Source organism: Poecilia reticulata, linkage group LG4 (genome assembly GCF_000633615.1).
Source record: "Poecilia reticulata strain Guanapo linkage group LG4, Guppy_female_1.0+MT, whole genome shotgun sequence".
Classification (NCBI taxonomy): domain Eukaryota; kingdom Metazoa; phylum Chordata; class Actinopteri; order Cyprinodontiformes; family Poeciliidae; genus Poecilia; species Poecilia reticulata.
The window spans coordinates 372,940-390,162 of NC_024334.1; the positions used below are offsets into that span (position 1 = coordinate 372,940).

The window sequence follows — 17,223 nt, forward strand, 5'->3', positions numbered from 1 at the left end:
TATATGAATCAATTTCCTATGTTTTGCAACGGTAGGAATACTTCTTGCTCTTTTAGCTCAAACATAATGTCATTATGTTTGTTTTTAATATTTTGTAGAAATGCTGTGAAAGAGTAGTATATTTAAAGTTATACAATTATAATCTCAGACTGGTCCAAAGCTTTTCCAAACTTTTCCCCCCATACATATCCAGACCTAACAGAAAATTCTGATTAACTGCCTTTAAAAACACTAAACTGCAACTCTACACTCAATTCAATTTCTCATAGCAGTGGACATATTTTAATTTTTAAAAGGGCATAAATTAGAAAAACCTTTGGTAGTAAAACAATAAAGCGAACGTTTCTTAAAAAAAAGATAAATGGGTGTGTATTTGGCAGGAGCCCATAAAGTTTGCAGTATTTAATACCCTGGGAGGAGGTGCGGTGTCTTACAAAGACCTAATTGTGGGTGAACAGCTATCAGCCTGCCTGCATGGAGAGCGAGTTTCTGAGGTCCTTAATGCAAAGCAAACAAGGTTTAAAAAGATTTACTCTGACATGTATAGGGGAACTTAAAAAGCCATGTTTCATCCCACCCCCTGCATGATGTTCACATTTTAGGCAGGTCACCATGGCGGATGCTCTAGATGCAATAACTTGATAAAACATTAACTACACAATTTACAGCTTCTTCTGCTCCGCGTGCTGCTCCACATCTTTAAATCCTTATAGGATTCTGATATGCAGAATGCGTGCCTTATTCCATTAGACTCATTAAAGTGTCACTTTATCATCAGCATAGTCTCACACTTTCAGCTTGGCTTACCGGGCTGCAGTAAAGGACTCATTGTATTGTGCGCATAAAGTACAGCGGGGAACATTTTCCTAATGTGGCAACAGCAATTTGTCTTCCAGGCTGAGTTGAAAGATCTCAACACAGAAAGCGCTGAACAGAACATTTAGGGATCTAAATCAACAGGAGCGTTCTGTCGCTGTTTTGTCTAGAAAAGAACTTTTGAGCTTGAATACTGAACTACTATACTTGATTCTGTATTTCAACAAGCCTTGCAATCATACAGTTGTCCTATTAACCCCAAACTGCCACTCTTCACTCCAACCGTGAGCTCGGAAACCTTTTTGGCAACCTTGAGCCCAGCCTTATTTTAGACTTATTATTTATTGCTCTGATTGTGAATATTAGCAAAATTGGCTTAGTTGCTTCTGTTTAATCAACATTTCCCAACTTGCTGAGATCAAGTCTAATTTGTCTAATTATACATTCTCCTGTGTTTCCCATTTTGAAGAGGGGCTGTGAGTCATAGACCGGCATAAAGGCTTCATGTAGGTAGCAACCCTTTTTTCCTCTTTGAAGCTGATTAAAAAGACATCAACAGACCAGCAGAGCACAGTTGAAGATACCAGAATCTGGAGAGAAACATCACAATATTTCTGCAATTCTTTTTTTTTTTTTTCAAAAAGCATCTGAAACATCTCAAGTAGCCACATTGACTTCTGAACTTTAACACTAAAAGCATAAACCACTGCATTTCATTCCTTCTCTTCATCCAGCACTGAATTTCCATGAACCCTCCACACACACAGCTTCCTCTATCCAACCACTCGCCACTCACCTCTTAAGCAGACAGTAAATTGCAGGAAAAAGGTTTTCATGCTTGGCCACAGTTTGCAGTGGCAGAAACATTATCAAGCATCAAAAAGGAGGATACGAATGAACGACGCTGCAGATTTTGATTAAATGTTACCTCTGACCACAATAAAAAAGAATTAAGAGCTTGATTAGTGGAAATCTGAGATGCATCAATCAGGCTTTTCATGTTTGATCCCAATCTCTTTTTTTTTTTTTTATAGATTTGTGCAGATTGCTCAGGAAGAGGTGGTATGTTTGAATAAAACAAAGTAAATGAATGAAAAGAAACTCCAGGATTTAAGAATCAAAATAGACCTGGCCTTTATTTTTTTACTAAGCTAAGTTTCCTTTAATTTTCCACAAAACACTGTAAATTTAGACCCTTTCATTGTGCACAGAAAGGCCGTTGAGTTAAGAGAATGTCATTTTTCCAGCAGTTCTGCCAGCCAAACCAGAACCACAGCAACACAACAAATTTGGGCTTTTTGCATCACTCACAGTGGCTAATAGCACAGAAACAACAGAAAGAGAGTGATTTAATATAAAGCTCAACACAAGTAATAAAAGCTGGAAACGTAAGAAGTTCCTGAATATCTTGGTTTTCTTTATACATATAATTTAGAACATGCTGTCTGCTAACTATACACCAGTTAAACAATTAGCACACTATATTATCCAAGCAGTTTGGCAACACTGAGGCACACTCAGCTTTGGCAACACACGTGTGCTTAATAAGGAGTGGGAAGTAAGAAATCGTCTGAGTACGATGTATAGTTTACACACCGATGATTTAAATCAGGGGCATAAAACAGAGTCTGTGTGTGATTTATGACTATGTGCTGATTAAATTAAAGGCTATGATTTTCTCCCCATTTCGAACACTCAAATAGGAGTCAAGCTGTCTCCAAAAGAGTCAGTTCTCCCTTGCTCCTCAAAAAAAAAAAAAAAAGAAAAAAGGAACCAACTACATCTGTTTCACACATACAGCTCCAGCCACATTTTTCAGTGCCTGGCAAAGGCTTTTAGGGGGACGCACAGTGCCCTACGCTATGTGGTGGTGTAGTGTGAAAAAGCTTTTGATCGGAAAGAGAAAGAGATGCACCACTCAGACCAGGACGGAGTCCAACATTTCCTATCTGGATGAAGCAACAATCGGAAGGAAACCACAGAGGAGCTATTGGTAGTGCAAGGATGATTAAATTAGTAAACGGGAATAAAAATGTTTCATTTTTGTGGGTGGATGATTACAACTGATTTCTGCATGTTGTTCTTTGGTTTTTTTTTCCTCAATATGCAGTGTCGGCCACACCTGAGCACACTAAGATGATTAAAGGCAGGCACATCTGTGGGCAGAACACTGTGCCCTTTTTTTCCCTCAAAGCATTTCCCATGACTGAGGTGGCTTTCCCAGCAGGGGGGGCCTCTTTCAGCAAAACACCCATGGATCTCAAAAGGAAGCTGAAAGAAAGGTGTAATATTTGTCAGGAAGAATGGGAAGACCTTAAATCTCATGTTTCATTGCCTTGACATTTTCATTGGTTAAACAGGAAACATTACTTTTTAAGTGAAAATGTGTAAGTTTATAGGTGCGTTTATGATGATTTTCCAATTAAATGTAGCACAATCAAGATAGTGTATTTGCCCCCGTCCGGCCCCTGGACTACACCATTAAATCTCAGACAAATCAGTGCTTTGTTTTTGTATACATATTTTACACTTATTGGCCAGAAATTGCTAAAAGGACATTTTTGTTACAGCTCAGACCAGATATAGGCAACTTTTAATGAGCAGCTACCTTTGGTACGCCATGTAAGCAAGAAGCTATGTATCACTAAATAAACTTGTCCAGACAGTCTGATTGACTTAAAAAGGAATATATTACAGTAATAATTCAATTACATTGACAATTACAATTAATGCAGGTTTATAAAACACAACGCACCATATCAAGTCTGATACAGACACAATGTGGATGACGTTATTTAGCAAAGAAGAGTTAAATTTAGTCATCACTAGTGTGAGTTGGGTATTATAGAATAAAGTTAGGGGAAAAAATTCAGAATGTGAGAGAGCAGGTCTTCTCTAGATAACAGGAAGGCTGTTTCTTCTTTAAACCGCCTGCTGAAAATTGACTTTTTTACAGCTTTTTGGAAATGGGATTGTTTAGTGGCAAGGAGTTGCATTCTCGAGGGAAAACACTTTGAGACTGCGGTTTTAGCAATGCTAGGAGTGCCAACAACACTCATTGCATTGCTCATAGCTAATATAGGATGCCAAAGCCAGTTAAAAACTTGTATTCATCTCCTCATTGTTTTGAACTCTAACTCATGTCTTCTGGTTTTAACACAATAGGGTGGGTTGTAGAAAATACTTTGTATGCTTTTCTTAGACCCTCTTATATTATAGTTTTTACTCAGAAACCTAAATTAGCCAAAACTGATCTCAACAAGACAAAACGTTTTGCAAACATCTGAGTCCAGTTCATCTGATAATCTAATTATTGTGCATATAATTATTTCTTTACATAATATTTATTTCCCAACTAAACCAGCATTCAACTTAAAGCTTGGGTTTACCTCATTTATACTGCATAAGAATCTTTTAGAGCTTTAAATAAACATTTTAACAGGTAAGAGACAAATATCATGAAGGACACAGTATCAGCAGCAAGCTGCCCTAATTTCTAAAAATAAACTATGGTGATATATATTTTGACATCACTTATATTCAGTTTCATTATCTTCTCAGTAAATAGTGTAGGAAATGGACAGTAGATGGACAGTAAAGAGGAAGACTAAGAGAGCCTGGCAACTATATGCATACGAGGTCATTTAAATCCAACTTTCTTCGATAGTGGACTGACACTATTTAAAGACTTTGCAGGTCACACTAAAAGGCTAAATGCCACAATGAATAAATTTTATAATGACTGCCATGCAAAGGACCTTTAACATTCAGAGGTGAATGTTCTACAGTCAGGAACACTTCAATGGTTTTGTAGAAATAGCACCATGAAAACACAGTTAATACTTTAACCTAATGAAAGTGTCACATATTATTACTTACAGCCAAAAGGCAGTAGAGGAACAACTGTCACTATTTGACAATAAAACTGCTTTGTTTTTATGCCTTCCCAAAAGCCAGCAAGGTGGGCTGTAATCGTTCCCTATTTTTAGAACCTCATTAGCTGCAAAACCTGACTTTAACTTCAGAGTAAATAAAAATAAATCAATGTGACAGACAGATTTATGCTGAAATCTGAGAAATACAAGGCATATATAAAATACAAGGTCTGCCGATGCTTGTGTAAGTTTCACAGACCATGAAGGGAAGCTTGTGTAACGTGAATTGAAACCTCCAGGTTTAGTTCTGCAACTAAAAATCTGATTTTGACTTCAGTGTGTGTGGCCATTAAAAGGGCGATAATCTCCTGTCCAGCAGTAATCAAACCAAATTCCTTCCATGACCTCCTGACTCACTTTCATAAGCATTGCGAAGAATTTGCAGCAAATGCAGCTCCCTACAACACATAAACTGCATGTGCGCGTTTGTTTTATAACTAACTCATGTATTTTCCGACATATCATCAAAATTCCCTTGTCGAAGCCGGGGAAACCCTAATTGTTCCTAAAAACGCAGGCATTTATACTACACCGACAGACCTGCGACCTCCGACCCCTGACTGGAAGCTCGCAGAGTGACCAGCAAACCAGACGGCCGCAAATAAAAGTAGATAACGACGCTCTTCCCTTTCTTCTTGGCCACATGTGCCGAGACGTTTCCACAGAGCGGCCGTAACAAGGCCACAGATCACAGGCGCCGCACTGTTCTCTTCACAATTGATTACAGCTGAACCACATTGTTGTTGTTGTTGTCCCTCTCAGACTGCAATCCCGAAAGGAGACAAAACTCCCAGCCACTAACAAATGGTGAAGAGGCTGTTGTTGAAAGAGAAAAGATTCTTAAAGTAGAGATGCTTGTTAATAGCTATAGACTTTTTTTGGACAACAGTTGGCTGTCAACAGGCAAAACTGACTGGTTTAGTTTGCAAATGCAAAGCAAAGTACTAGGTGAAGATGTATTGGACTTTTCTTGACCAATACCGATTTCCAGTTTCTTAAAGGTCTCATCTGATCTTATTAATGTTTCTGATATTTTTAAGCTAAGACTTGGAGGTGTTAAATCAAGAAATACTTAGTTTCACTCCATTTCAAAACAATTTTTGAAAGATACTTACTTGCACCGAAACCAAAATAAACTGAGCTGTTATCTTACTAAGTTGGCGCATAACTCGGCATAGCAGTGCTGCAGATGCACAAAAATTCAACCCATCTGCTCAGAATGTTTTGATCCATGAAAACTAACAAAACATGTTATGGTAATGTTGGTATTTGGGAAAAACTGTAAACCATGCAGCATATGCCAATGTTATGCCAATGCACCGAAATCAAAATAAACTGAGCTGTTATCTTACTAAGTTGGCGCATAACTTAAGGATATTATCTTGAAATAATTTAATGGGTTTTATCCCTAATCTTTATCTAATTTTAACAAAGAAAGGGAATATGTTATTTATTAATGTGTTTACATAGTTCAAATACTTAGTTTGTAATTTTTTATATTTTTAAAAATTTTAGTAATTGATCTACTTATGTCATGATGAAGGGGAAGTAAGTTGAGTCGAATCTCTATTTGATTGATGCAACTGCAGTGTAACAATACAAAATTTAAACTGTTGGATTTCTGGATTTCGTGTCAAAACTCCTTTGTCCAGATATAAAATAGGGGGAGAATCAGGGTCTTGATGCCTTTTCTCTCCATATTCCACCATCAAACTCCACTTGCATAAGTCAGAGCCAACTCCTCCTGTTAAGTTATGTGGATTAACATTCCTCGCTGTCTCCCAGCAAGAGAAAAAGGCCAGAAGATACAGAAAGGGACAGGAAAAAGAAGGACTATCACATAAAAGCTTTAAGCTCAACACAGCATATGCTGCACAATGTCATCGTAAATAACCACCCGGAGCATTTAGGGGAGGACAGAGGTAATCCAAACAAACCCAGAAAATCTTCCGGAGATAATTCATAACTACCTTTCTGGATCGGGAGGGCTGTTAGATACTTACAACACACTCAAAAAGGCCAGGACAAAAACAATTTTAAAATGCCTTCCCTGAGCAGCTTCATAAACAATTCATATCTAAATCAAACTAAAATAAATCATACTTATATTAGTCAAGCAGTTACATACATACATACATCCAGCATGAGGCCATCTGCCATCTTTTCCTTTAGGATCTCACACAAACACGCAGAGCTGTGTGGAGGTGGAGGGGCTGAGAAAAGCAGTAAAACTCCGGAGTGACAAGACAAGAGTAGCCTTTAGTACTAAATATGGTTCACCCACAAATCAAGGAATTATTCTGTCCTGGAAGTCAAAGGAGTAGTCATCCTATTGCCTCAACAGCCATTAGGGATATCAACCAAACCTAAACAACAAAGGCTGTAAATGTAAAGTGCTTTTCAAAAATGTTCATACCCTTGAACCTTTCACACATTTTGTCACATCACAAACTCAAACCTGATAGAGTAACACATAACTGTTCAGTGAGAGGAAAATGATGCATACTTTTCATTTTAAAAAAATATGAAATGTGGCTTAGATTGTGGTCTGTCCAAAACTAACTGCACTGGGCAGGTAGTTGTCCCAGTGCAACTAGCTGCCCAGTAAACAGAGTCCACTGGTGTAATTTAATGTCAGTACAAATCCAGCTGTTCTGTAAAGGCCCCGGAGGTTTGTTCAAAAACATTAGCGAACAAACAGCATCGTGAAGACCAAGGAACACAGCGGACAGCTTAGGGAGAAAGCTCTGGAGAAATGTAAAGCAAGGTTGGGTTATCAAAACATTTCCTAAGCTTCAAACATCTCAGGAATCTAATCAAGTCATTGAAGAGAGACAAGAATTGAATTGTTGAAAAATTAGCTGGAAGACGTTTACCACGAGTCATGTAGAGCACACAAGTGGAAAAAAAGGCACCCACTCAGATGAGATCAAAATTAAACTTGTCATTCTACATGTAAAAACTAACACAGCAAATGACCCTGAACACACCATCACTGTTGTGAAACAGGCTCAGAGTATCATGCTGTGGGGATGCTTTGTGTGGTAGCAGTTATCCTCTCAGGAGGGCAAAAACTCTACAGCCAAAGCTAAAAGTTAATCATTTGGAATGACCTAGTCAAAGTTCAGACCGATGTTCAATTGAGAATCTGAGGCTAAAATAAAGATATTCAACCTCTCCCTTCAAACGGACTGAGCTTTGGGTATTTTTATTTTTTGAAGATTCAAGGGCAACACCATCACTTCCCCTAAAGGACTTGCAGCTCTAACTGTGCAATGAAGGAGGTTCTAGAGTCAAAGGGGCCGAATACAATTCACATCTTCTCATACTTATAGCTCCAGAAACACTGGAAAAACCAGGTATCCTGTTCTTTCCATGTCATATTTATGCATTACATTCTTTGAAATCCAAAACAAAACCAATAAAACGTGAAAGGGTTTAGCAAAGCACTGCAAGCACAGATACGGGCAACTCGTTTTCATAAGAAGTCAAACGCTGGAGTACTTCACAAAAGGTCATCCTATTGCCATCGACAGCGATTAGTAGTAAAGGCAGTGGAAATGGCTCTCCTCCATCCGTATCTTTAATGAATCTACACTTTCAGGGGGTGGCGGGGCGCAAAACAGCCACGGTAAGAGTCCTCATGTCTATCAATGGGCTGAAGTCTCTCCCCGTGCCGAGGCTTCAGAGTCACAAAGGGACTTTAATCTAAAAACCAAAGCTCGTTTGCATGAGAGGAGAAGCTGAGTGAGAGCAAACAGATCTGCTGCATCTACATGCGAGAAGAGATTATCTCTTGTGGAAACAAAGAAAAGAGTCTTTAAAATAGAAGTATGCTTGTAAAGGACTTGAACCGACTCTAAAAAAAAAAAGAAAAAAAAGTGGTTTAATTGTAATAAGTACACGTTGGAGTGCAGTTAAGTTTTTTTCCGCAGATTGGCACACAGATGAATGAGGCATAACCGCAAAGAGCAGAGCCAACAGAAACGCTGAGGAGAGACAGGAAGGATTCCCAATGGAAAGGGTGAAAGCTGGAGAAACTCACCGGACGCGCTCATGTCCAGCACGCCTTGGAGCAGCAGGGAGATCCACAGAGCGCAGGCTGGACATCTCCACAGACGTTCCCGCACCGCGGCCCGATTTTGATACATTCCTCTGGCTCTGTCTTACACCCTTTGCCACTTTTCACATCCAAATCCGAACGGGATCGCTGAGTTCTCTTCCCCCCCCAAAATGCGTCTCCAAATTCAGCGCGCTGCCTTAGAGATTGTTGTTTTTCGCTTTCCTTCAGAAAAAAAAAAAAAATTAAAAAGCGCACTGGGTTATCTGAATAAAAAAATGAAGGAGAAAGTTGCGTCTTTTCCTTCTTCTCTCTCTGGAGCCCTAACTGTGTGTGTGCCTCTCTCCAAATGAGCACAAACTTCTTCCAACAAACTTGAGTAATCAGAATTGTGCCCCAAAGGAGCCACATGGTTGTGTTTAGACACGTGTCGCCACCTTGCGTTCACTGGAGGAAAAACAACGGAACGACCTGAGGCGTCTCTGTTTCCATAAAAATGACATTACTATGTTTGCAGAATTATATTTTTTATTTTTTCATTTTTATTGCCTACTTTAAAGTGCTTTTAGGTTACTGTTCAAACAACTAAATAAAGATTTTAATTATAAATGTCTAACCCGTATTTTCAAGGGAATCACTGAAAACACATCAACCAGTCTTGTTACATTTGATAAATTCTTCTAGAGTCCAGGAAAAATCAGATAAAGGTTCGTTACAGGCTAGGTTTTAATAAACATAATGATAATCTTGCTTCATTTTTGCTAGGGTTCAAATGAGTTGCCTCTGTCAAACAACCTGCAGCACATCTTTAGATGTCTGATAAATGATGAAAGTCCTAAAGGTTAGCTTTTTTCAGGGCTGCACAATAGAACTAAACTGCCCTTATGTATGATTGTGAGTGTATCCAAGGTTGTTTGTGCTTCGGATTTTAACGTGAAAAACCTTAAAGCTCTAGTTCAAACAAAGAAAAACTAATGAAAGGCAGAAAGTTCTAGTTAAAACATTGCTTGTTAGCAAAATCTCATAGCAAAGCTAATTGTTGTACTGGTGAATATTTCTGATAGTCTGACCTGATTTGCCTAAGAGAATAACAACAGGGCTCTGAGGCTATTGCCTTGCAGCAAGAAGGTTCTGGGTTTGATTCCCGGCCCCGGTCTTTCTGCATGGAGTTTGCATGTTTTCCCTGTGCATGCGTGGGTTTTCTCCGGGTACTCCGGTTTCCTCCCACAGTCCAAAAACATGACTGTCAGGTTGATTGGCTTCTCCAAATTGTCCCTAGGTGTGAGTGTGTGTGTGCATGGTTGTGTGTCTCTGTGTTGCCCTGCGACAGACTGGCGACCTGTCCAAGGTGACCCCGCCTCTCGCCCGGAACGTTAGCTGGAGATGGACACCAGCAACCCTCCCGCCCCCACTGAGGGACAAGGATGTAAAGAAAATGGATGGAATTACAACAGACACCAAAATCTATAAACAAAGTACAACAATTACCAATACTTTTTAAATCTACCAGGTCTACTGAATTTATTAAGACAACAACTTTTTACTGTAGAATAACAACACTGTTATGCTGCAGGGCGCTGAGTCGGTTGCCTTTGTCGCCTCACAGCAGGTGAATCTCTGCTTGGCCTCCAGTGAGTGAGCAGGTCTTTTTGTCATGTTAGCATGTTCCCCATTTGCATCCATGTGTTCTGTCTGTACAGCTTGGCTTTCTCCGACAATCCAGTCCAAAACCATGCATGTTAGGTTATTTGTGATTAGACTGACCCAAGAAGTACCTGGTATGGTCATGTTGGCTCCAGTTTGGGACGGACATTAGCTCCTGGTAAACAAAGCAGCTTTAAAAAATGGATGAATGAGAAAACAAGACATAAAGTCAGGCAAGTATTTGCAGGAATGGACGTCTAATAAAACGCAGATCTGAGTAATGTGAATGGGTAAACTGTACACGAAGCTCTCTGATAACGACCCACCTGGTGTTGTTTAGTGTACCGTTTCATACCAACAAGATAAATGACCTAATGTATTAAAACCACATTCAAATACTTAGCTCACAGGTTTACTTCGTGGTCATGCATTTTTTGACAAAGACAGACGAGGACGAATGTCAGAGAGAGGAAGTGTGGGGAAAAGACAAAGCCCTCTTGTGCCAGTCGACATGCTAAACAGCCACACAATCACCTTAACAGGCTTATCTAAGAGGTKTTACAACACAGTTAACATATCACTTCTTCTCCGTAACCCCAAACCTAGTTTCATTTAGCTCTTCTTTGACACAGGTCTTGACCCTGCTTGTGTTTTCATCACACACTTTACTATCAGAAGAATGGTAACAATTTAACATCCCTGGTTAGACCATAGCACAACCCTCATTAGAGAGAAACATCATCTTCTCTGAGGCAGGTTTTGATTTAACTCTTGCAGAAAAACAAAAAAAAAAAAAACATGCAACAATTATTGTCTGGAAGGGCTTGTTACCATCTACAGAACAAAAGGATTGACTCAGACTCTATGTAAGCTCAGAAAGCCATGAGTAGCGCAAAGCATCCTTCCCTTTTAATATTTTAATCTACCCACAGAGTCCTCCCTGCAGAGCTGCTGTTAACTAAAGGGTGAAGATAACACTGTCCAAGTTTCCTGTAAGGGATGAGATAGGGTAAAGCTGTGTACACTTCTGCTCCGATTGTCTTCTGAATTCCAGTAAAGCTGTAGCGTTTGTGGACCCCAGCTCCACCCCACTACTCCAAACCTGCTGGGGAAAATTCAGCATGACTGTTGGAGGGAGAGCACAGTGTAAACCCACCATACCATCCCCCGCTCAGCGCTCCCCTACAGCACCAGCTAAGTCCCTAAGGTCATGGGAGACATCCCTGATGTCACTGGTGTATGCATGTTTGTCTGTGTGAAACGTTTTAATGCAGATGTATATGTCTAAACTGCAGTTGGATGTGCTACTGCTTATCGACATTGGGAAGAGGGAACCAGCCTGCAGCATGAAACCATCATCCAACCATCACCTCTTGGACTCTCTTCAAAATGTGAGTGACAACAGAACAGACAGTTGAAGGTTTCCTTATATTTCTCTAGTTAAATGGTTAAAAAAGCAAACAAAAAATAAATAAAACAAGAGTTGTGATGAACAAACTTTAATGAACATTAAAAAGCTTTTTTTTTTTATGAAAAAAGCTTTTCATTAAAGTTTAAAAAGTGATTATGGTTCAGCAGCAACTTTGTCTGTTGATTTTAAAAACTTTACCAGGAATCCCAGTAAAAGTGAAAGACCCCTCACACACACGTTATCTGATTTCCAGTGGGCCAAATTGTCCAGCAGGCCAGTAGGAATTTATTCATTTTTTAGGAGAGCAGTGACAAGTCCTCCTAGGGATTTTTGTAGTAGGAACTTTTAATATTTACATTTCTCGATTGAGTCTAAACATAAATTCTTTCTGCTGTTAGCTTGAACTTTCTCAAACTTCACTCAGTTTTTTCCCAGACACTCTTCTAACTTCTGAGCTACTTTAAGAGGGGAAAAAATGGACGTATAGATAATGTCTGAGTGCATCATTTCACATAAGACTCCAATGAACACAACAGAAAGCTCTTGTGTTCCAGTCAAATCATGTGTCGAGCAAATACCAGCAAAATAAAAATCCAACGAGGTTAATTACAGTAAGAGGAAATGTGTGAGATGACATTCATTAAGTGAGTCATGTCTCACTCCTGAGCCGTTTATAGGACAAACAACCAAATTATTTTCATCCAGTGTGCTTTTAGGGGGTTTGAATTCATATGTCAACGCTTCACTTCTGGGGCCAATCATGACGTGAAATTATTTCAGACACATCTGCCTTGTTTCTTTTTCCTTGATCTATATCAGTGTAATCCTGCCTCATAATAAGATAAGATTATTAAAATTGCAACCATGCATGGTGAAAGTCATCTTCCTTTAATATAGGGAAGGGGGATTAGGGTTCAAAAGGTCTCTTTGAGAGCAGATGCCAGAGGCTGCGACTCTCTGCTGTGACTAAACGACCTGCACAGGGAGGCGCTTTGTTCCCCAGCTGGCAGGGATGTCTCAGTCAATAAATAAGAATGAGAGGATGATAATGATAATGATAATTATCTCAGAATATCTCTGACATCCTCTTGGTTTCCCAAGTTTTCGATTCAATATTTCAAGTTTTCTATTCACTTTTAGATTTCTGATCTTTTATTCCTTTCTGATCTTTTATTGGATTGTCTGAAGACTGTTCAGAGACACAACTGGGATGAAACGCTCTTTAATAACCAACGGACATGTCAAAACTCTGATGTATGAGGTTTTCATAAGTGTTCATACCTCTTTTTCACATTGTCACATTGCAACATGTGGAGTGCGAGTCACCTAATTAGGGCCATCTGTGTGTAATTTAATCTCAGAATCATTCTAGCTGTTCTGTGAAGAACTCTGATATTTGTTAGAGAACAAACAGCATCATGAAGACAAAGTAAGTTAGGGAGAAAGTTGTGGAGAAGTTTAAAGCAGGGTTAGGTTATAAAACGATATGCCAAGCTTTGAAATCTAACAGAACACTGTTCAGTTTATCATCCAAAAACCTCAAACAGTACGGCACAACTGCCGTCTTCTGAAATCGCCGTAATATAAGACTGTTAGTCAGAGAGGTAAACAAGAAGCAGGTGATAACTCTGTAGGAGCCGTGAGGATCCAAGTCTCCGCTGGGAGAATCTGTCGACAGTACAGCTACTTGTAGCAACAGTTTCAAGACGAAAGCCAAAAGAACTCCTCTTTACAGCTTGCCTCAAGCCATGAAAAAAGACACAAGAAATATGTGGCAGAAGATGTCACCATCTCCAATACAGAGCAGTACTGGCACAAAAAACATGGAGGACAATCCTAAGACGCATTCCTTCTCCAACATGCCTGAAACAAGAGAGGTGCATATTGCAGAACCTCGGCAGAGCAGAATGTCTGCTGGATCAGGTATGTTGGATGAAGGATGCATGTAAAAGTTACAGGAGGGTTAAGGTGGAACATTCAGTCCAGAAAAATTCAACTAAAGAGTCAGAGCCAAAATAGGATGGCTTAGATTAATCTATATTCATCTCTTAGAACGAGTTAACTGTGATCCAGACACACTGAGAATGAGCTGTACGACTTGAAAAGTGATGTTTTCATGTGCTCTCTGTTCAATCTGATCAAACTTTTGACATTCTGTGAAGAACTGGAGAAACAATCAGCCTGGAGATGGAGACATCGTCTGTACCTGCTTATCTTGGAGGGTTGCTTGTGTCTTTAGTGGTCATTGGGCAAGAGGCAAGGTACACTCTGGACAGGTCACCAGTCCTTGCATGATTGCTTAAATTAACCAGTCTGGACTGTGGGAGGAAACCAGAGAGAGATAGAGTTTGATTGTGGGCTTAAATTGTTTTCTATTATTTATACTTCTAAAGAAGAAAACTATAATGACATTATAAACAGTCTCCTTTAAATAATCATGGTGGAAATTAAATCCCCACCATCTGACTTTCTTTCATCTTCACCTCGATAAAAGGTCCAGTAGTCTCTCTGTCTGACACACACTACACAGGACAATGAACCATATAAGTGCAGTGTCTTGTGGAGTATTTATTTTCCTCTTGATTTAGCGAAAGTAGAAGATTCTGTGAGAACTCTGGACGAAATCCAGCCTCTGTTCCACACGACTCAGTTTTACTGAGTGGTCAGAAACGTTCCAGCTCATCTTGGACCGTTACTTACAGTTTTTAATGGCCTCACACATCATCCTGTACACTTGGCTCCAGACCCGGAAAACTGAGACGGTAAAACTGATGATTCATATGGTGCCTGTGCATCTATTAGTGTCAACCTTTATTTTAGGATTCTCTGAGACTTGGCTAACCTCACACACCCTATAAAAAGCTTGTTCATTTCTTCAGCTAAGCGGAGTTGCTTTAGTTTCTCACTTGCTTTTTTTTTAGGCTTGCAAGTTTTTAGTTAAACAATAAACAGTAATGTGGCAGAGAATATTGTCGATCTTGTGAAAACACACAACGGTGGGGAAACGTCGTGGCCCTATTTGAAGACACAATTACAGGCAAATCTTACAATTACATTGATCTGTTTAAATACATAAGAATGCAGCTTTCATGTGATGAAATATAGCTGGCAAGCAGTATGGAGCCAGGATAAAGTGATTGGTAGCAATGCTCAATGTTTGCAGAATGCTGGCAAAAAGCACAGATTATAAATGCCTCATATCTAGAAGCATTTTTATGTGCTCACTTTCTGTAAGATTGTGAAACATTTTTTGTTTGACATGATATGAAAAATTGTCGGGGATAATGTCAGACAACATATTAAACAAAGATTAAATTCAAAAGGTACTGGTGTCGAGATGATTTAACAGTCTATTAATTTAATAAATGATGGGTAATACTTTGCTTTTCTCCACACTGCTTCTGGGATTTGGTTTGATTTCATTCACAGCTCCAGAAATGCTCACGTTCTCATCAGTTACATTAATGTCATCCCTTTGGGATTTTTTTTTTTGTATTGACTGATCATTTTTGGGAGGGGTAGATTATGAAATATGCAAGTTAAACTCTTGCATGCACATGTTAGTGGATTTTTTTGTAATCCAGTCAGAATTACATTTTCAAGTACACAAATAAAACCAAACTGATCCTTCCATTGATCCATCCATTGTATGCACCAATCAACGATGATTTTGATTTATTCTGGGAATATATTTGGCTATTACACTGGAACTAAATCAGGCTTTCAGGGCAACGTTACCATCACCATTCACTGGGAAGGCTGTTTGATCCCTCCAAAAACAGTTGTAGTTTCGTGGCCAAACAGATCAATCTTTGTCTTATTTGAACATAAAACTTTTATTAAACACATGTTGGCACATGTAAATCAGTTGAACATGAAGGTGTTGATTTTGGAGTCGGTGGAACTGGTTTCACCAGTTGGACAGGGATACTGGTACTCAAGCATTATATGGTTTATAACTGGCTGGGGGCTTTTATGGTTTCTAGTGTGTTTTGGAAAATCCAGACGAATTTTCTTTCATTTGAGGTGACATTTGGTTAGATTAGTTGAACAGTTGCCTGTTCTAACAAGACGGCTATCCTAAGCAAACGTCAAAATTGTACTGAATAAAGTAGGTAGGTCAACACTCAGTGTCTGGACAGGCCCTGAATCCAACCCTAATGAATACTTACAGGCTACACTTCAAAGCTGAAGTTTTGTCATCCAATTTTGTTCCAGTATGAGTTGAGGAAAATCCTCAAGTTCAAATTTTTGCACCCAATTTGTTTATTTATGTTCATTATAGTTCTAAAGTCCTTACACTGTAACTCGGAGCATATACTTTAAAATACTTCTGCGAGTTTATAGATCACTGAAATACTGTACATTAAACACCTGTTGCTGTTGCAGCAACCTTCCAGACCACTCGGGTCTCCTGGTTCTGGTCTGCTCTGCATCCCCAGAACCTGAATATGAAGAAGCAGCATTCAGTTTTCATCTGCCACTAATCTGGAACAAACTTCCAGAAAACTGCAAAGATGCTGAAACACTGAGTTCAGTTGCCTTTCCTTTCTAGTAACTGGAACATTGATCAACATTTTTGACAAACGTTTGTTTAATGATTTTGTTGATGTTATTGGACAAAATTTAATGCTTATTGCTTGTTTCATAATAAGTTACTGTAATTTTTTTTTATTGCGCTTAACTTTATTTTTGTATAATCACCCAAACCTGGAAATTAAATTCAAAATGTATTGTCATGTGTAATTTCCGTTTCACAAATAAACTATTCAAACTATTATAAAATATTTAGAGTTTCTGAAAAGTTTTACGTAAGAAAGATAATTTCTGATTTGTGAAAATAACATACAATCAAGTTATTTGTGAGACATACAATGTCATGATTATGGTTTACAGAACTAGAGACCACCTCTAAGTGGTGCCTGCTTGTCACCTTTTGTGTAATTCACAAGTTTTAGTAACAGCGAAACAATCTCTAAGCATGATGCTTCCACAAATGAGCTTAAGCTCTTGATTCTATCAAACATTCTATATCTCTGAGTGGCAAAATAGCTCAATCTAAGGGTAATTTATTTATAAAATGCATCCAAAGTTTAATAAAATAGCAGAATTTGAATGCTTTATAAGGTTTCCCCCATGGGAAAAAGAATACAATGTACTGCTATTCATTGGACTTTGTGCTCACTTGAATTTAAGACTTAAGATGACCAGATTACAGGTCATTTTGTTCTGTTGAAAATGAACTAAGACCAAAAAAAACCCAAAACATAACTATTCATTACAGTTCAAAAGAGACTGGAATAAAATACCGTGTCATCATGGTCTTTCTGTCGTACTTCATCAAGTGTGCAGGAACA

The 17,223-nt window shown here is 38.9% G+C and overlaps 1 protein-coding gene across 1 annotated transcript in view; it reads right to left on the reverse strand.

Annotated features, from left to right (window-relative positions):
- The window catches only part of ror1 (receptor tyrosine kinase-like orphan receptor 1), a 139,800-nt gene extending 130,605 nt beyond the window's left edge, over positions 1–9,195 (reverse strand). The window contains exon 1 of the mRNA XM_008406160.2: positions 8,797–9,195. Coding sequence (XP_008404382.1) covers positions 8,797–8,902 — 106 coding nt within the window. The 5' untranslated portion in view covers positions 8,903–9,195. The remainder of the gene's footprint in view (positions 1–8,796) is intronic.
- Between the last annotated feature and the right edge of the window lie 8,028 nt (positions 9,196–17,223).